The following is a 20644-nucleotide window of genomic DNA, read 5'->3' on the forward strand; positions in this document are numbered from 1 at the left end:
TGGTGGCACCTGTGCTCAGCAGCTTCACCTCTGTCAGTGCGCTCCAGAGCAGCTGTGGCTACACCATAGCTCATCACCATCGGTGTGTTAATGTGTGTGTGTGAATGACTGATTGTGTTTGTAATGTGCCTTGGGGGGGTTGTAGAACCCTAAGAAGGCATAATACAAATACAGACCATTTACCAAAACAAGCTACTTTTGCTTTACATTGTCCTTATGTGGTAAGGGTGTACATAATGATTTGCTTCAATTTTGAATTTCTAATAAATATGATTTGTTATTCAGCCGGGTGTACTGTGTCATGGTGTTTGATAATATTATTCTGTGTGCCCCTTTTTAAATTTGAGCACCCGCCCCTTCAAAGGTCTCTGCACATAGCCCTGTATTCTGGTGAACATTCAGATAATTTACAGTAAAATAAATAAACAATCCCGGTAAAAGAGGTTAAAACTCCCTTCAGGTTTTGTGTTTCTGACCCTTCGGAATTGTCTAACAAATAACAAATTCCACCGGCAGAAATCCAACAGTGACAAGGGTGGAATTCAGCCTCCCCCAACACCAACAAGTGGTGCGGTGCCCCTCTTCACACTTGTGTCCTCTTTCGCACACACGTGCGCGCGCACACACACTAACGTGCTGCATTGTAAGGACATTATAATGTGAATGAGGGGCGCAGCAGCTCTGCTGAGGGTTGCGTGAGTAATAAGAGTGTGTCAGAGCCATGGACGTAATTTTCACTTTAGAAGTGGGGGGGGGGGGGGGGGGGACACGGGGGGGGGGGGTATCTTTACAGTATGTTCTAAAGGGAAACAGGCTTCAACAAAAACTGTTGTTTTCCGCTTGGTCCTAGAGCTCAACCAGTGTCCATTTAATATAGCGTAATGTTGTTTTTAGATGGTAAAAAGTGTGCAGGGGTCAAAACTTGACTTTGGAAAAAGTGGGGGGGACATGTCCCCCCTGTCCCCCCCAAAAAATTACGTCCATGGTCAGAGCAACTGGGTTATAAATGAACTGGCAGAGAGTGAAAAGGGAACACCTAATCAAGTTTAAACACTATGAATGACACGCTGCTCAGGTGAAGGGAACGATTGATAAAACAAACTATGACTAAGATTTATAAGTGACGTTATAATGTCCTTACACAGTAATACGTTTTGTTCCTCTTTATTTGTGTTATTTTATTTGCTGATTTATTCATGAATGTTAAAGTGATCCAAACATCAACCCGGTGCTACATCCCATCATCTAACGGACCGTGGTCTTTTACCCACACCGCGATAGCTGATGCCTGCGAAAAAAGGCTGTTTGTGTCAATCACCCCCCGCCCCTTCTTTCGTTTCCACCTCCCCCTCTTGTCTCTCTTCTCCTCCTCCTCCTCTTCCTCTGCTCCCTCCGTCGCCTCCGCGTGTATAGGAGCTCAAACCACCGCGTTTACGCGCGGCCGCGGCCAGTCGTTAGCGGGCAGCCAGCTCCATCCGCGGCCGGAAGGCTGCTGCTTAGACCCGAACCCGCCGACATCCACAAACAAGTGGCAGGAGAAGGGGAGAGCTGGAGGAGAGAGAGACTCGGAGAAAGGAGAGACCAAAGAGGAGGAGAAAGGATAATTCGAGTGGTCGCCCCTGGAGCAGCGGAAGGGGGGGAGAGGAGATGGCACAGCGCCTCAGCATCCCAAACACACGGGAGTGGTGCGCCACCGACACCGGAGCTCCGGACTCAGCAGCAGCATCACCGCCTCCCAGCAGCCTCTCAGCCCAGGTTGGAGGTAAGCGGACGAGTCGGTGCGACTTCCGAACGTGAACTTCAGCGGCGGAGTGGGACGGAAACTCAAGAATGAGCAGCTCACAGTTCACTTCCTCAGGGTGCATGGCTTTTATTATTGAAAATAACAATTATATATTTCATTTATGTAAACTACGGGTCCGAAACAGGTCCGGAGTAAAGGCTTGACTTGACTTACAGCGATAACAAAGAGGTTTTCTTTACCCACATTAAATCACGTTTGTCTTTTTAAGGATAAAAAAGTCATATCCTACTATTAAGCTTTAAACGTTGCCATCGTTTGGTTTATAACACTCACAAGTTGTTAATTTGAGGCAAAAAGTTCCAGAATAACTGAGTGATAAACTATTTACAGCGTCCTCTTGTGGCCACCGACGTTACAGCACCAACAGGTTGGATCAGCTTCACAAACTCGGCAGTTTAAAACTCCACTAATCCAATAAACTACATCATTAACCCACATCTTTAAATGTGAGAAAGTGTTTTAATCTTATTTTTGAATATTCATGAGTTCATTTTTTTAAACAATCCTAATCCGTCCATCTATTATCTGTACAGCTTATTCCTCAGCAGGGTCGGGGGTAACTGTGCAAGTCAAGACAAAAATCTGTTTATATTTTCTGGTCTCATATTTAAGGATTATGACTGAAATACCTCCTCTCTGACCTTCTCTTGTGGGATGGAAAATCTAAGGGAAGAGTATTGATATTCAAACTGATAGAAGTACAGAGGAGAGAAGCAGAGAGCTGGGAGGAGGGGGGATGAGAGAAAAGCGAGAGAAAGATGCTGTGGGATCTTTTCTTCACTCTGGCTCCGGGCACATACATTAAGATGCTAATCCTGGTCCTTTTTTTGGTTCTGTTTCTATAATTCATAGCGTTTTGTTCCTCTCTCGTCCTTTTCTCTGTCTCTCTTATTCTTGCACTTCATTTCCTTTTTACTGTCTGCGGCTCCCCCCAGATTAGTGCTCTTGGCAAAAGGATTCCAGCTCTAATTTTGTGGTATTTCAGATGATTAGGTTCAGAAATAGGACAGAGGTGCTCAGAGTTTGGCACAATTAGAGGAATTCTCAGCGGAGCTTTATGGCACTGATTAGTTTAGCTCCCCTCCACCTCCCCACACCGCCACATTAACACACAACCAGCTGTTGTTTATTTGGGAGGATTGACTTTTGTGTCTCATTTTAACAGGGATGTCATTTTGCCTGTGCACACACATTTTGTATGTGTGTGTGTGTGTGTGTGTGCGCGTGTGTGTGTGTGTGTGTGTGTGTGTGTCAGAGAGCAGCTAAGCCCAAAGGATGCGAGTTGTTTTCAATCAGCTCTGTAGTTACCAGCTGTGCCCTCACATTCTCTAGGGTGGCACAACTTAGGTGCACACACTCCATCAGCAGACACACACAGAACTAATGCTGTTCAACCTTGCACAACAGATTCACCACTCTTCTTTTCCTCTTGTCCCTTTTCTTTGCAGATATTAATCACCGGTTGCTCCGTCTTTACTCGTGAGGACGTGAGCTAAAGCACCTCTACCGTGTTTCTCCAACCAAGACCCATCTTCCCTGACATCCTGCTAAGTTCCCCTATTCACCTGCCATGGTGACATGACGTACCCCTAAGCGGCTTTGCTCCTGTCTCGTAGACAATCTCCGGAGTTATTTTTTATCCACCAATCACTTGCACGCCCTCTCTTGACTCCTCTTGAAAAGAAAGGACGCTATTCCTCTGACGAACAACAGCTCCACGATTCGCAATGACAGTAGCTGTGCGATTTCGTCGCCACTTACGTAGACTCCTGCTCTTACTAGCCTCCTGTTGCCTCCTGTCTCTTCTCCTCTCTGCCTACTTTCTGTTCACCAACTCCTCCCCTTCCATGCATCTTGGACAATCTGCCGAGCCCGCCTGCTCCCAGCCGCTCTCCATATCGCCGTACCGTCAGCTCCCGAACCCGTACCCTCCAAACCCCCCCCACACGCATGTTCATACCGACCCTGTCGTGCTGGTGCTGGTGGAGTCCCAGTACTCCCAGCTCGGTCAGGACATTGTGGCTATATTAGAGTCAGCCCATTTCCAATTCCGCATGGAGATTGCCTCAGGAAAGGGCGACCTTCCACCGCTGACAGAAAAAGGCCGAGGGCGATATTCACTCATCATTTATGAGAACCTATTAAAGTATGCACATGCAGATACATGGAACAGACAGCTGTTGCATCAATATTGCACAGAGTACAGAGTCGGCATCATTGGCTTCTACCGCTCAACTGAGAATTCCCCATCAGTCCTCAAACTCCGAGGCCTACCGCTGGTGCTCCGGACCAACCAGGTGCTCTGGGACTGTTGTGTGGTGTCCAGTTCACCGCTCCTTCACTTGACCAAACCTGGCACAGACCGAGGGGCCTTACCTGGGGAGGACTGGACTTCATTCTCCTCCAATCATTCCACATACCAGGCTGTGCTGCACGCACGGGCTAAAGAGGGATCAGGAGCAGGGAGCGGAGATAATGCCGGACCGGGTTTCAGCCTAGGCCTCCAAGCCACGGTGGTACAGGACATGGGGCTTCATGATGGGGTGAGACGAGTCCTCTTTGGCCAGGGACTGGGCTACTGGCTCCACAGACTCATCCTGGTGGATGCTATTTCCTACCTCACGGACAGGAAGCTTACTCTGGGTCTGGACCGGCACATCCTGGTGGATATAGACGATATTTTCGTCGGTAAAGAGGGCACGCGTATGAACACCAAGGATGTGAAGGTAACGGGATAAGTGTGGGATAATGTGCATTAGAGAGAGAGAGAGAGAGAGACGGAGGAGGATATAGAGGATGATGTCAGGTCAGTTGCGGTGGATTAGCTAGCTCTCTCGTTCTGGTATCAGCTTCTAAAAAAAGTCATTGTCGGTGGTCCTGTGATGGAGATAAGAACAGGGCTTCTCATTGAAATGTAAGCGACCTCAGCATGGAGTTGTTTCAGGAATGGATTTCAGAAGAAGGCATGAGTGCACTTAGGAGATTGTTAGAGCAGTGTGTGTGTGTGTGTGTGTGTGTGTGTGTGTGTGTGTGTGATGCCTCTTTTTGTCTCCTTCAAGTGCATAAGTGTCGGGGTACAAAAACAGAGTATTTTCAAATGGGGGTTTCGCCAGAAGAGGCCATTTAGGGGAACAAAGATGTGGTGTGAAAGAGAGGAAAGAGGAGGGGTGAGGTAAGGAAAGAGAGGCAGTGAAAAGATGAATGGCTCTTATTCCTCTTTTCCCACGTTCCTCCATTTAGGGGAACTATAGGAGAGTCAGCCATCCCGCCTGCCTCTTAAGGCGACTTGTTTCAACGCACGCTGGTACAAGTGAGCACACAGAAACAGGCAGATGTGCTTCCGCGCACGTGTTTACATATAAGAGTACAGACTTTGCACACATGCTAAATACAGATTCCTGTAGCGATGCATTATTTATAAGAAGAAAAACAGGGTTTTGTGTTTGCTGGAGATGGGCTGGAGTGGTGCACCGACTATCTCATTTGGCTAAAGGGTGTACCAAACAGAAAAGTGTGTTTATGCGGGGCCGTCACTCTCCATGTGGTGGCTTCTTGAATCACTTTAGATTAAAATGTCACTTTCACCTGTCCAGTCGAGTGGTGACAGAAAAAAAAAGGGAGCCACCTGTCCGATGGTGAAAGTCAGCTGGTAGACAAGTGGATGGAGGGGAGCTGAATAATAATAAAAAAAGCAAAGATGCAGCAGAGGGTGAAGCAGAAAGGAATTCAAGCCCTGAATATAAAAAAAAAGCCATGCCTCCAAAAGAGATAAGAGAGTGCACTCACGCCGTCGCACACATTCGCGTTTGTGTGCACGCTCAAAAAACGAGCGCACAAGCCAGCACTCTCTAGTTGGAGTTTTCATTTGAAGTCTGCCTGACTCTTCAGCTTTGTAGCATCAATATACATGAGGATGAAACAGTGCTATAAGAGAAGGGAAGGGAGATGGGAACCAAGGAAGAGTGTGTGTGTGTGTGTGTGTGTGTGTGTGTGTGTGTGTGTGTGTGTGTGTGTGTGTGTGTGGTGGTGGGGTGACGGAAAGAAGGTCAGCTGAAAGACCAGGCTGTGCCTTTTCAAACCTACATCTGAGATAGCTGCTGATAATAAAGAGGAAGACACTTAAAATAAAGAAGTGTAAGAGGCGGCGTGCAGAGCCCGAGGAAGAGCTCGTAGCTAAGTTTGCACTTTCAGGCAAACAAAAGCGCTGAGGGGAAAAGGGGGAGTGGAGAAAGGTAAGCAGGAGAGAGGAAATATTTTTAGCAGCTCTTGCCTTATTGATGTAGAGCCTCAGGTAGAGTTGTCAGATTACAGTACGATCAAAGCAGATTCCTGGTGCCAATTGTGTAAGCAGAGGGAGAAAAATCCTATACCGGGTGTCATAATTAGGACATCAACGCACCTCGTGTGGTTTTATATATCTGTGTGAAACGCAGTCATGCTTTGGGACGTACATCATGCTGGTTAGGTGTCACATGGATTCATTAAGGGAAGGATTCCCCTTTGATGGTGAAAACTTGACAGGATGAGTCGTTTGTAGACGAGCGTGCAATAATCTGTTCAGTTTTTCATTCACAACTTTCGTTTGAGGGAAGATGTTTATATGCACTGACCAGTTTAGATATTTAGGTGATTTTTTTTTTCAGATTTCTACGAATATTCCTGCAGACTAGCTGAAAATGAGCATTTACACACTTATTATTTACTTCTTTTTTAATGAGATTTTGTCACCTGATGTAAACTTCAGCTGCATTTTAGGGGATTTCTGTGAACTGTTTCTAACATTTTTTATTTTCTGTTAATCATAATAATAGATTTAAATATATATCACAGTAACCTTTATTAGTGATGATGATATATCCAGTAGGACAGTCATTCCAAGTACAAGAAGTATTTTATAATACACTTTTATTAAAACATTGAACGAGACGCACTTGATTAGCTCCCAAGGAAACTTGCTTGTTTATGATTGATGAGTTTTATTTAAATAAAAATGAAAACAGTTAAAGAAAAACAGTAAGACAAATAAAACATGTGATGTAATTAATAATAGTGTCTATGCATATTTTATCTTCACCTACCCACAAACTCATAATGGACCGATTGTGGGTTAGAGAGCCGATGTCCATCCATCTTCTGGTCAATGGGCAATCAGGCAGGGTACACCCTGGACAGAGAGCCAGTCCATCGCAGGGCAACACAGAGATACGCAGGACAAACAGTCATGCACACACACACACACACACACACACACACACACTCACTCACATCTAAGGGACAATTTAGACAGACCAATTAACCTAACAGTCATGTTTTTGGACGGTGGGAGGAAGCCGGAGTACCCGGAGAGAACCCACGCATGCACAGGGAGAACATGCAAACTCCATGCAGAAAGATCCCAGGCCAGGAAGTGAACCCAGGACCTTCTTGCTACAAGGCAACAGCTCTAACCACTGCGCCACTGCGCAGCCAGAGAGCTGATGTCGATTTCCAAAGCCTGTTTCATTTTGATTGACTATATTTTTTTTTCCAAATTTTATTTTATTTAACATTCCTGATTACCTTAAAATTATTAATTAGTATAAATCATCTTCAGCTAATTTAAATTGCATCTTCACAATGTGCTCCCCCTCCTAATATATATATATATATATATATATATATATATATATATATATATATATATATATATATATATATATATATATATTTACAACAGGTTCACAAAGTCAGATTTTTGCATTTAAAATATGGTTATTATGCACTGTAAAAAATCCCAAGTTGACTCAACTTAAAATATTTGTAACCTCAAAGCCTTAAAATTTTGATTAACGCTAGCAAATCATTTTGAGTTATGTCAACAAACTAGTACGTTTCTTCAACTTATGGAATAAAGTTCACATAGCTTATTTTCTTTAGTTCAATCAATTTTCTTTTTTCAGTCAGATTAACTAATATTTTAGTTCTATCAACCACAGAATCTAAGTAACTTCTACAAACCTTTGATTCAGGCTAACAAATTATTTAAGGTAATTTCCACTCACATCCAAGTTGAAATGACTTGAAATAATTTGCTAGCCTTAATCAAAATATTAAGGCAGCAAGGTTACAAATTATTTTAAATTGAGTCAACTTGACTTTTTATTTTTTTACATGTTTCAAAAAGATCCACCCTTAATTTCTGTTTTTGAGGATTCAAAATGTTTAAAAAGATAAATAAAAACCAAATGCATCTTTGGGTCAATTTCTAGAGATTTATTTTTAAAAACATCTATTTTAACATTTAAAACTCATTTCAAAACACATTTCTTACATCCTCAGAAGAATCCATGCCAAATTTAGATTCTCATCACTATCTTTTAATGTTTGTGTGCATCTCACATGAAGGAGCATGTCAGACATGTAGGTATGCATCTTTAGCTTTCATCTGAGTTGTAGATTCCTATATTTGTCCTCCAGACTTTTCTGATTTTTCCTGCAAAAGTAAAGTTCTAGAAATGCGGTTTAAGTTTTTAGAAAGGTAAAAAGCTCGTGCAAGTACTAAATCTGATTCCCGCCCAGTAGAATTATTTAGCAGTTACAAGATACCAGATGACGAAAAGAGATCGCAGTGAATAATTACCAACGGCACAGAAACAATGTGAAAATGTAAAATCTGTCTTCCCCCCATGTGGCTGAACAACAGCTAATGTTCAAGACCGTATCGGCGTGTCTGAAATCCTCTTTTACATCCAATAAGGGACTCGTTTCATCTCCTGCTCCACCTAAACGGAGGAGCAGCAGCAGAGAGAGAAACAGACGCCAATTTAAACGCCACCCTACCTTTCTTCACTCGTTTCAACCCTCAAGTTCTTGCAGCGACAAACAATACCTACACCCCCCTGTGTCTGCACACACACACACACACACACACACACACACACACACACACACACACACACACACACACACACACACACACACACACACACACACACACACACACACACACACACAGAGCTGTATTTCCTCTATTAAAATGATTCACAGGGAGGCACCCCACTGATGACATTTCTCAGAATGAGGGATGATGCCAGTCAAAAGCCTCCATCACTGGTACTCACATCTCTTCTTTCACTTCTTTAAAATCCATGCATGCTGGTTTTCTGCTCACCCTCAGAGTGGAGGTGTCTCTTCATCTTTAGATCCTTCTTTAGCACCCCCTCTCTCAACTTCCTCTCCCCCCTCCCCACTCGAGTCATTGATCGCTGTCTCTGGACTGTTTGTGTTCCCCTTTAAGCTTCTCTCCATCCTCTCAGCTTGATCCAGCTCTTCTGCCTCTCCAAGGTGTTTTCTGCAGATGAGTAATCTAAGTTTAGACAACTCATGCATGCAAGCGCACATCTACGTAGGTTCAGAAGCTAAGGTGCTATCCTGTTGGGGTATAATTAAAGGTCGACTGATTTTCTAGGGCTGAGGCTGAGCTTTAGAGATCAGGGCTGATTCTTCCATCTTCTGTCTAAGTTAAAGACACTCTTTTATTTTGGTAGAGAAATTATGTAGTTTTGTTTGTCTTGCATGATGTCAAATTCACATTAGATTTGTCTCTTCTGCTACTAAATTAAACTTTATTGTATTTTATTATCTAAAGTTAAAGTTAAAGTCCCATCAGTTGTCACACACACTGATGTGTGTGTGTGGATTTTGTTCTCCGCATTTGACCCATCCCCTGGGGGAGCGGTGAACGGCAGACACATCCACCATTTGGTGGGTTAACCCCCGCTTCTAACCCCTTAATGCTGAGTGTCAAGCAGGGAGGCATTTTTTCTAAGTCTTTGGAGTGACCCGACCAGGAATCGGACCCTGATCTCCCAGGCTCAGGTCGGACACTCTACCACTAGGAATATGGAATTGAATGAGTCATAGCTGTTCATGTTTGCTAATATAGACTATTTGTGACAGCCATCTTGAATAGATTTGAACACTGATGATTAGTCTCGTCTCGTCTTCCTCCGCTTATCCGGGTCCGGGTCGCGGGGGCAGCATCCCAACTAGGGAGCTCCAGGCCGTCCTCTCCCCGGCCTTGTCCACCAGCTCCTCCGGCAGGACCCCAAGGCGTTCCCGGACCAGATTGGAGATGTAACTTCTCCAACGTGTCCTGGGTCGACCCGGGGGCCTTCTGCCGGCAGGACATGCCCGAAACACCTCCCCAGGGAGGCGTCCAGGAGGCATCCTGACCAGATGCCCAAACCACCTCAACTGGCTCCTTTCGATCCGGAGGAGCAGCGGTTCTACTCCGAGTCCCTCCCGAATGTCCGAGCTCCTCACCCTATCTCTAAGGCTGAGCCCGGCCACCCTACGGAGGAAACTCATTTCGGCCGCTTGTATCCGCGATCTCGTTCTTTCGGTCATTACCCAAAGCTCATGACCATAGGTGAGGATTGGGACGTAGATCGACCGGTAAATCGAGAGCCTGGCTTTCTGGCTCAGCTCCCTCTTCCCCACGACAGATCGGCTCCGCGTCCGCATCACTGCAGACGCCGAACCAATCCGCCTGTCGATCTCCCGATCCCTCCTACCCTCACTCGTGAACAAGACCCCAAGATACTTAAACTCCTCCACTTGAGGTAGGACCTCTCCCCCGACCCGGAGGTGGCAAGCCACCCTTTTCCGGTCGAGAACCATGGTCTCAGATTTGGAGGTGCTGATCCTCATCCCAGCCGCTTCACATTCGGCCGCGAACCTACCCAGCAAGAGCTGAAGGTCAGAGCTGGATGAAGCTAGGAGGACCACATCATCCGCAAAAAGCAGAGACGAGATTCTCCTGCCACCAAACTCGACACACTCCACACCACGGCTGCGTCTAGAAATTCTGTCCATAAATGTGATGAACAGAACCGGTGACAAAGGGCAGCCCTGGCGGAGTCCAACCCTCACTGGGAACAGGTCCGACTTACTACCGGCTATGCGGACCAAACTCACGCTCCTCTGGTAAAGGGACTGAATGGCCCTTAACAGAAAGCCACCCACCCCATACTCCTGGAGCGTCCCCCACAGGGTGCCCCTGGGGACACGGTCATAAGCCTTCTCCAAATCCACAAAGCACATGTGGATTGGTTGGGCAAACTCCCATGCCCCCTCCATCACCCTTGCAAGGGTATAGAGCTGGTCCACAGTTCCACGGCCAGGACGAAAACCACATTGCTCCTCCTCTATCTGAGATTCAACTATCGATCGGACCCTCCTCTCCAGTACCTTGGAGTAGACCTTTCCAGGGAGGCTGAGGAGTGTGATCCCCCTATAGTTGGAACACACCCTCAGGTCACCCTTCTTAAAGATGGGGACCACCACCCCGGTCTGCCACTCCCTAGGAACTGCCCCCGATGACCACGCAATGTTGTAGAGACGTGTCAACCATGACAGCCCTACAACATCCATAGCCTTGAGATACCCAGGACGAACCTCATCCGCCCCCGGGGCTCCGCCGCTGTGTAGTTGTTTGACTACCTCAGCAACTTCTGCCCCCGAGATCGGACAGTCCATCCCCAGGCCTCCCAGCTCTGGTTCCTCCTCGGAATGCGCATTGGTGGGATTGAGGAGCTCCTCAAAGTATTCCTTCCACCGTCCGACTATAGCCTCAGTTGACGTCAGCAGCTCCCCATCCCCACTGTAAACAGTGTGAGCGAGTTGCTGCCTTCCTCTCCTGAGGCGCCGGACAGTTTGCCAGAACCTCTTTGGAGCCGATCGATAGTCTTTCTCCATGGCCTCACCAAACTCCTCCCACGCCCGAGATTTTGCCTCGGCAACTGCCACTGCTGCACCCCGCTTGGCTATCCGGTACCTGTCTGCTGCCTCCGGAGACCCACAGACCAGCCACGCCCTGTAGGCCTCCTTCTTCAGCCTGACGGCTCCCCGAACCTCTGGTGTCCACCAGCGGGTACGGGGGTTGCCACCACGACTGGCACCGGCCACCTTACGACCACAGCTAGCAACAGCCGCCTCGACAATCGCAGAGTGGAACAAGGCCCACTCGGACTCAATGTCCCCCACTGCTCTCGGGACGTGGTCAAAGCTCTGCCGGAGGTGGGAGTTGAAGACCGTCTTGACAGGTTCTTCTGCCAGGCATTCCCAGCAGACCCTCACTATGCGTTTGGGTCTGCCAGGTCTACGCGGCATGTTCCCTTGCCATCTGATCCAACTCACCACCAGGTGGTGATCAGTTGACAGCTCCGCCCCTCTCTTCACTCGGGTGTCCAAAACATACGGTCGCAGGTCAGATGATACGACTACAAAATCTATCATCGACCTGTGACCTAGGCTGCCCTGGTACCAAGTGTACCGGTGGGCATCCTTATGTTCGAACATGGTGTTCGTTATGGCCAAACTGCGGCTTGCACAGAAGTCCAATAACAAAACACCGCTCGAGTTCGGATCAGGTGGGCCGTTCCTCCCAATCACACCCCTCCAGGTCAAGCTGTCATTGCCCACGTGAGCATTGAAGTCCCCCAGCAGGACAATGGAGTCCCCTGATGGAGCACTATCTAGCACTCGTCCCAGGGACTCCAAAAAGGGTGGGTACTCTGAACTGATATTTGGCCCATACGCACAAACAACAGTCAGGACCCGTTCCCCGACCCGAAGGCGCAAGGAAGCTACCCTCTTGTCCCCCGGGGTAAACCCCAACACACAGGCAGAGAGTCTCGGGGCTAACAAAAAGCCAACCCCAGCCCTCCGCCTCTCACCCGGAGCAACTCCAGCAAAGTAGAGTGTCCAACCCCTCTCCAGGTCTCGGGTTCCAGAGCCAATGCAATGTGTCGAGGTGAGTCCGACTATATCTAGCCGGTACCGCTCAACCTCTGCCACAAGCTCCGGCTCCTTCCCCGCCAGCGAGGTGACGTTCCATGTCCCAAAAACTAGTTTCCTTGTCCGGGGATTGGACCGCCAAGGCTCCCGCCTTGGTCTGCCACCCGATTCACATTGCACCGGACCCTTCATGTTCCTCCTGCGGGTGGTGGGTCCACAGTTGGACGAGCCCATGTATCCGGTTCGGGCTGGGCCCGGCCGGGCCCCATGGGCGAAAGCCCGGCCACCAGGCGCTCGCTCACGGGCCCCAACCCCAGGCCTGGCTCCAGGGTGGGACCCCGGTAACCCTCCGGGCCGGGTACTCTGACTCTTCGTTTTCACCGCCATGAAAGATCCTTCGAACCGTTCTTTGTCTCACCCTTCACCTAAGACCAATTTGTCATGGGAGACCCTACCAGGGGCACTAAGTGCCCCAGGCAACATAGCTCCTAGGATCATTAGGGCACTCAAACTCCTCCACCACGATAAGGTGACGGTTCAAGGAGGAGACTGATGATTAGTGCTTTATTAAATTCAGTCCGTTGGTCCAAAGGGGGGGAAAAATAACTCCAGCCTTTCTCCTTTTGAAGAAGAAGAAGAAAATATCTTTTCTGTAGCGCCTCTCAAGATAAAAATCACGAGGCGCTTCACAGAAACAGAAAATGTAAAATTTTGAAAATAATTTTGGAAATGATTCAAATATATATTTTAAATGAGCAAAATTAGACAATTGTTATTAAAAATGTAAAGAAAGAGAGAGAGAGAGTGAATAGGAAAGAGGGAAATCAGTGGATCCTGAGGAAGGTGGGATTTTGATGGCTGGTGATAATAAACAGTTATCAAATATGTAACATTTAAGGTCAAATTAGATGAAACTGCCTGTTTCAGTAGTTGGCCACATTTGAACAGGCATAGCTGACAATATTTAAATGTGGCAGATATCAGTCAGTTAATTGGTTGTTTGGCTAAATGGGCTACTGCTAAATCAGTTATTAGTGGAGATCCACTAAAATCAGCTGGTGGTTGAAACTGGTCACCGTTCAATATCATTGGCTTAACTTGCCTGACACATATGGATCTGTTTTATTTCATCAACCGGTAAAATTAGAACATGGTTCAAATGTCTATTTATTTCAGTCATTTAACGTAGACTGAGAGACCATCTAAAGGCTCAGGAACCTGTTACATGTGTTTTGGGTTCATTAGCTGATTAGAGTGTGACCCTTTGAGTCTAGAAGATTGAACCTTTTCACATTATTCTAATTGTCTGAGATTTAGAATTTGTTTTTCTTTATAAGTGTAAGCTATAATCATCACGGGTATAACAAATTAAAGCCTGAAATATCTGGTTGAAAATGTATTGAGTCAAATATTAGTTTCACCTTTTAACTTGAACCAATTAAATAAATGAATGTTTGCACCTGAGCCATTCATATTTTTAAGTTACACTTGCATTTTTATTTTATCAATATTTTTACTCCATAAACTCACTTTTGGAAACCGCTGTTAACTCACTATTGCTAAGCACCAATTCATGCTAATACTAAGTAAGCACCCATGCAGGATTTTCTCTTCAGGAAGATGATTTTTTCAAACTTATTAGACTTTTTTAAGTTAAATTCTATTAATTGTAGCCATTTTCTGAATAAGTCAAAGCTGGCATCGGCAGGTCAAAGTTGTGCAACAGAGAGTGATGATGTCATCGTGCTGAAGAAAACGTCCTTCATGGATAAAAACATATCTTGTGAACAACCTTGAAAAAGAATAACAGCTCTTATATTTTCTTACACACACACACACACACACACACACACACACACACACACACACACACACACACACACACACACACACACACACACACACACACACACACACACACACACACACTGTCATCGTCTGCGTTCTGCATCTCCCTTATGTGTCTCCTTGTGTTCCTCGTGTGTCTCCTTGTCTGCATCCCCCCTCATGTGCTCCTTGTGTTCCCCAACCCCTCCAGGTGTCCCTCTAGGATTCCCCTCATGTGTACCCAGGCTTCCTGTGCCTCTTTTTGTCCCCAGCTCCCTCCCGGTCTCCCTCAGGTCTCCCCTAGTCACCCCTCTGTAGTTTTTCTATAGGCAGCGTGTGTTTCCTTCCCCACTTGTTAATTAGTCTCCCTTACTCCTCAGGTCATTAGTTATTTATTCTTTGGTTCTCCTGTGCCCTTAGTCTTTTAGGTTTATTATTTATTCAGAGATTCATAGGTTAGGGTTTATCCCCTCTGCTTGGTTTTCCCTTCCCATTTAGTTAATTGATCTCACCACTCTCCCCTCAGTTCTCTCTCCTCACCAGTCCCTGTGTATATAACCCTGTCTGCGTCTCAGTTTTTAGTTGGTCCATTGATGTTTGTCAGCGTGCTTTGTCCCCCCACTAGGTCTCTAGGTCTCTGCTCATGAGCTTTTGGTTTTTGTCTTTCAGTTTACATATCAGGTTTGGCTTCCTGCCTTTTGGATTTTTTGTTCCCCATCCAGATAAAACAGATTTTACTTTTACAAATCGCTTCTGCCTCTTGTCGTCTGGTGTTCTGCATCTTGGGTCCTAACCTCCTCCTACTCACATCATCACACACACACACACACACACACACACACACACACACACACACACACACACACACACACTGGGCGCAACATGAGTTCCAGTGTCGCGCCCAGAGACAGTTCGACATGTGAAGGGGAAGCTGGAATCAAACTGACATAACCGACGCCCACCCTTCCTTCTCTCATTCTTCCTTCCTCTTCAAATAATTTATTAATGAACAGATCTGCTTTACTAATTATAACTCTAATATGACCTAATATCACACAGAGTCACTTTGTTCCCTGTTCGGCGCTGAACTAAACATTGAATCAGCATCTTGGGCAGCTGGAGAAGATGGTCTCCACATAGCTGCACATGAAAGTGGATAAAGTGTTTTTATAATCCTCTTGTGATCAAGTTTTTGTCTCATCTGAAAGCAAAACAAAAGGTGGCGTTTATAGAAATCGGGCACCGTTCCAAATTCCTTGAAGCGCTTTGGCTCGGCAGCGTGTCGCTCATTGTGCAGCTCCATTTAGAGTTAATCTTTAGAACTAATTAAGTCACTCAGACTAAGCTCGTACTCCCTATATCAGTTTGCCAAAGTAATGAAGAAAAACAAACAATTGATGAAAAATTTAGTTAAGAGATTGGAGGAAACTGATTTTCAGTATTTAGCTCCAGGGAACACATTTCTCTTCTTTTTGCCGTGTTTACAAGGACATGATAAAGCTGATAAAGTTTTATTTTAATGTTTTTATTTATAGAGAAAGATGCAAAAGGAAAATCGTGAATGGAAAAAAAAAGATGCATCCTTCTGTTGTTGAAGATCAAAACTCATTCCTGCAAGCAAATAAGAATTAGAAATATAACAAAACTGTGATATAAATGTGACAGGATGAAATGACTGTTTTCCCCCTCCTCTGAGACAGGACTAGTCTGCATGAGATATGGTCTCAAGTGTCACGATGCAGTGTTGGTAGGACCCAAATATGCAGAAACCCAGGATGACACGAGGCTGGGGAAGATGTAAAGTAAAATCCTTTATTTTAGGAGTAACCAAAAAACAAAAGTAATCCAGAAGGCTGGGAGCCAACAGTCCAAAAATCCAGATAGAGATCTGGAGATCCAAAAATACAAGAGGCACGAGAAGACTAGATCCAAGCACTAGAGGCACGAGAAGACTAGATCCAAGCACTAGAGGCACGAGAAGACTTGACAGAATTACAACAAAAAGCAACAATGGACCAACAAGACACAGAGACAAGACAGGGCTTAAATACACTGGGGCATAATGGGAGGCAGATAAGCTGTAGGTGTGTGGAGTGTGGGGGAAGGACCAGGTGAAAGCAATGACTAATCAGGGAAGAAACTAACATGACCTAAGAGTAAACCTAAAAAACAGAAAAGCAACATATAACTAAAATTCTAAAGGGAAGGAACTACAAAGACAGGTGGGACAAAACATACTCAACAGACTAATAGAACGAACAGCTGTAACTATAAAAACTGCAGAGGGGTGACTGGGGATGACTAAAGGGACACAGGACCTGAGAGAGATATCTATGGGCCATTCCCATCTGTACCGGGTCGGCCCGGGCCGGGTAGCCCCAGTCGGCCCCAGCCTGGCCCGGTTGATTCCACACATCCTTGTCTTAAGCCCGTGTGGGCTGATTCTACCCACCAATCAGAGGCTTGCTGTAATGGAAGGTGTGAATTTGCTGTCATCAGTGGGTGTGTTGGCCCTGGTCGGCCTGAAGCAGACCCCCTCGAGAAGAGGGCTGAGAATGAGCCTTGGTTGGCCCGGAAAAATACCAGGCCACCCAGATATGTAAACAACCTACGCTACCCGGCCCGGGCCGACCCGGTACAGATGGGAATGGCCCACTAGAGAGCTGCAAAAAATGGAGACACATGAGGGAGATGCAGACATGACACATGAGGGCGCTATGAGACACGAAAGGGAATCTAGAGAAGGATGGAGAACACCAGGAGGCACATGAAGGAAGGGGCAGACGCAGACCATGACATCAAGGTCTCATGCATTTACTTCTAACCTGCTTATTTTCAGCTCAACAGAAGAATGAAGATAAGCAGGTTAGAAGCAAATGCATGAGAGCTTGAGACCATATCTCAGACTAGTCCTGTGTCAGAGGAGGGTTAAAACAGTCATTTCATCCTGTTACATAAATGAGGATTTTTCATGTTTCTTAACTTTCTGTCAGTGTACCAATCTACCCATGGAGAGCATCTGTCCACAACATCTTTTAAATTATCGTTATTTAAAAAAAAAAGTGTAGTTTTTTTCCATACTTGGAACAAACTCTATAAGGATGTGGCGCTGTGCCACGGTTTTACCTCCACAGAACGAAGCAGGTCTTGCTGTCAAACCAATCAGTGAGACCCGAAATCCTTGAGGCGCTGCCAAGTAGAGTTTAGCGTGAGCACGATGACACCAAAGCAACCACGAGCGCTTTGGACACATAAATGGAAGTGAGTAGGATGAATTTGTAAAATGCTTAAATATGAAAAAGCTACACCGACTCAAATCTGACAGAAAAGTGCAGAGGAGAGATGGAGAGAGGAAGGGAAAACTGGAATTTACTGGGAAGGTGCGCGTTCTTTCTGCTCATCAAATAGAGATGCCTGACCCAGTTAAAGTTGCTGGTGTAGCGTTACATGCTCAGAAAAACGCACATAGACGTAAAGCGTTCATGTGGATGAATCCAAACTTTTGACTTGCTTTTTGCTCAGCAATTAAACCCCACAAATGTGTCTAATGTCTGCATTTCTCTCTTCTCGCTTTCAAGTTTGCTGGTGCGTAAAATCCCACTAGCAAAGAATATTTTTTATAATTACTTTATTATTTTAGATCCCCCAGCCAGGCTCGGGACTTTGAAAACGAGAGTGAGAAGAAGAGAGTGACAGAATGGGGATATGGTGCAGAGGTGGTTTGGTGTAAGAGGTTTTTGATAGGCGGTGAATGCCAGCTGTCCGGGTGCCTGCTTCCCATCTGTTTCAACCCCAACATCTATCTGGCACATCTTCCACTGCTCACCACACACATACATGAAAGTACGCAGGAACAGACTTGGGCTGTCACTCTCGTGTGCGCGGAAACAAAAACAACATCGCATCTGATGCCAGGGGATGGGCACCATTATAAGTGGATAAGGGTAACAGCAAAAACCATTTATTTCATTTATTTTAATTTATTTATTTATTTATTTTTTATCTGTGTGACAGTGAAAGTCAGAATCACTCATATGCAGAACCTCCTGCAAAATCCACATTCCCCTTTCTTACTTTTAAAGTGGCTCTCACGGCTCATTTTAAAGCCATTCTCAGCTTCCAGCCTGGAATCCACTCAACAGATTGAGATTGGCTCCGTGTTGCTTAAAGCTCCTCGTTCCTCTCAAGCTGGACGCCGTTTCCCCTCAGACTAACAGCAGCAGGGAGCTTCTGCTCAGAGGCCGCACTGAACTTAGTTGTGTGAAAGCGTTCCTTCACACAAAGTTCCTTTTATACATAAACATATATATATATATATATATATATATATATATATATATATATATATACACACACACACACACACACACGCACACACACACACACACACACACACACACACACACACAGTAAAAGTACTTCTAAGTGTCCATATTTAGGGTCTAGACGTGAGTCTCAGAAGAGCGGTCACCTGTTACAGACAGATGGTGAGTGGTGTTTTCTAGAGTGTTCCATGACAGCTGAGCTGAGTCAGTCTGTCCTCCATGTGTTTGTAAACCTTGAAGACAGAGCTCTCTGAGAAATTGTTTTTTAATAGTTATTTTTTGAATCTGGTCGGTCACTTTGAGTTTAACGTGCAGGCTAAATGTGAAAAAAGTCTTCTACCTCATTTTCTGCGTTAGCCGCTGATAGGAAGTAGACAAGGAAATGTTCATATTAGAAAATCCAGTCGTGCTGTAAATTAGCATTCATTGTCTCACCCATCTTGGCTCGTGACAAGGAAGGCTTTTGTTGATGTGGCATCCAGGACAAAGCAGAGCACGACTTGGCTAGCGGAAGCTAACCGTTAGCATTAGAAACTCCACCACTTGGCAGAACTTCTCCAGGCTTGTGTTGTTGTTAGCCAATCAGAGGCTAGATGCCAGAATATCAGGAAATAAGACTCCTCCTAGTAGCCTCGTAGTTGAAGCGTTGTAGCAGTTGTAATACTTTAATAGTTTATGCACTAATTATTGTTAATAAAGAGACCCTTGTTGTAAAGTGTTACCAAAACTAAAAACTAAAAGGGATACTTTTCAACTTTTTCATATTTTTAAATCATTTTCTTGAGCCAGTATGTGCTAAAATGACCCTTTACAGGGTTAGAGGCCACCCAGCCTCTATCGCCACCTGTGGCCAGAATATTCCACCTGCAACTTCAGACTGGCGGCCGCTCTGTTGGGACTGAAACATTTCAGCTGACATACCTGGTGCTGCAGTCTGGTTCCTGCATGCTTTAGATCATGGACACAACTAATATGTTTAATTTTGTGATGGACTCCTCCTGTAGACACTCAGGAAGGCTGGGAGACATTTTAGCTGTTAGATAAAGGTGTTAAAAAAACACAGCGAGGCTACAGGCTCTCTTTCGGTTCTACAAATTAACTCTAAAGGGTGCTAAAAGCAAGAAAAAACTGCCTAGTTCACCTTTAACTGTTTTCTTCTTTAAAATCTCACCTTCAACAGAACTTGCTTTGCATTTTCAGAAGCTCCACAATATGAACCGATTTACAGCAAAAAGAAAGAGTTTTAGAACCAGTTTTTCAGTTCAAAATGGCATTATTACACACACACACACGCACGCACACACACACACACACACACACACACACACACACACACACACACACGCACACACACACAAGCAAAAACTTACATTGAAAAGACTGAAAATAGGGGTAATACAGAATGTCACAGCTCTGGAGAGAAGAGCATGCAAAAGCAGCCGATCTGGCTGTTTGTTGTTCTGAGACACAAATACTTCCTATGTGGCTTAGCTGTTTTCTATTACGGATGGCTGGTAGCAGAATCCAAATGAGATATTTAAACTAATATATTGCACGCTTGGGCACGCACCTACACTCATTCTCACATATGCCAACAGACACGTTAATAATCCATTTTGACCGAGTGCATCGGGGAGTGTATATTAAGTTACAATGCAAAGCACTCAGCTACAAACTTAATTTAATTCTTAAGTCTCTGCATCCTCAAATTTGGCTCTGTGTGTGTGCATGCCTGTAAGATGTAGAGGATGTCATAGGGGAGGAGACAGGGGATCAGATTAGTGAATTGTGCACATCTGTCACCGTGCGCCCATTTTCAACACCATTAAATTAAAGCTAATGAAGATGCTCCATGCATGTGTCTGTAGATTTGTTCGTTTGGGGGAGAAAGTGCACTCAGAAGGGGAGG

At 45.4% G+C, this 20644-nt stretch overlaps 2 protein-coding genes across 3 annotated transcripts in view; one reads left to right on the forward strand and one right to left on the reverse strand.

The window, feature by feature from the left end:
- Nucleotides 1–3313: 3313 nt before the first annotated feature.
- The window catches only part of ndst3 (N-deacetylase/N-sulfotransferase (heparan glucosaminyl) 3), a 64790-nt gene continuing 47459 nt past the window's right edge, over nt 3314–20644 (forward strand). For both annotated transcript variants that reach the window (XM_015943623.3, XM_054744795.2), the window contains exon 1: nt 3314–4530. In XM_015943623.3, the coding sequence (XP_015799109.3) occupies nt 3532–4530 (999 nt within the window). In that variant the 5' untranslated portion in view covers nt 3314–3531. The remainder of the gene's footprint in view (nt 4531–20644) is intronic.
- Nucleotides 9007–20644, reverse strand: part of prss12 (serine protease 12) — a 137987-nt gene continuing 126349 nt past the window's right edge. The window contains exon 13 of the mRNA XM_070552586.1: nt 9007–9134. Within this exon, the coding sequence (XP_070408687.1) occupies nt 9076–9134 (59 nt within the window). The 3' untranslated portion in view covers nt 9007–9075. The remainder of the gene's footprint in view (nt 9135–20644) is intronic.

Source organism: Nothobranchius furzeri, chromosome 6 (genome assembly GCF_043380555.1).
Source record: "Nothobranchius furzeri strain GRZ-AD chromosome 6, NfurGRZ-RIMD1, whole genome shotgun sequence".
Taxonomy (NCBI): Eukaryota; Metazoa; Chordata; class Actinopteri; order Cyprinodontiformes; family Nothobranchiidae; genus Nothobranchius; species Nothobranchius furzeri.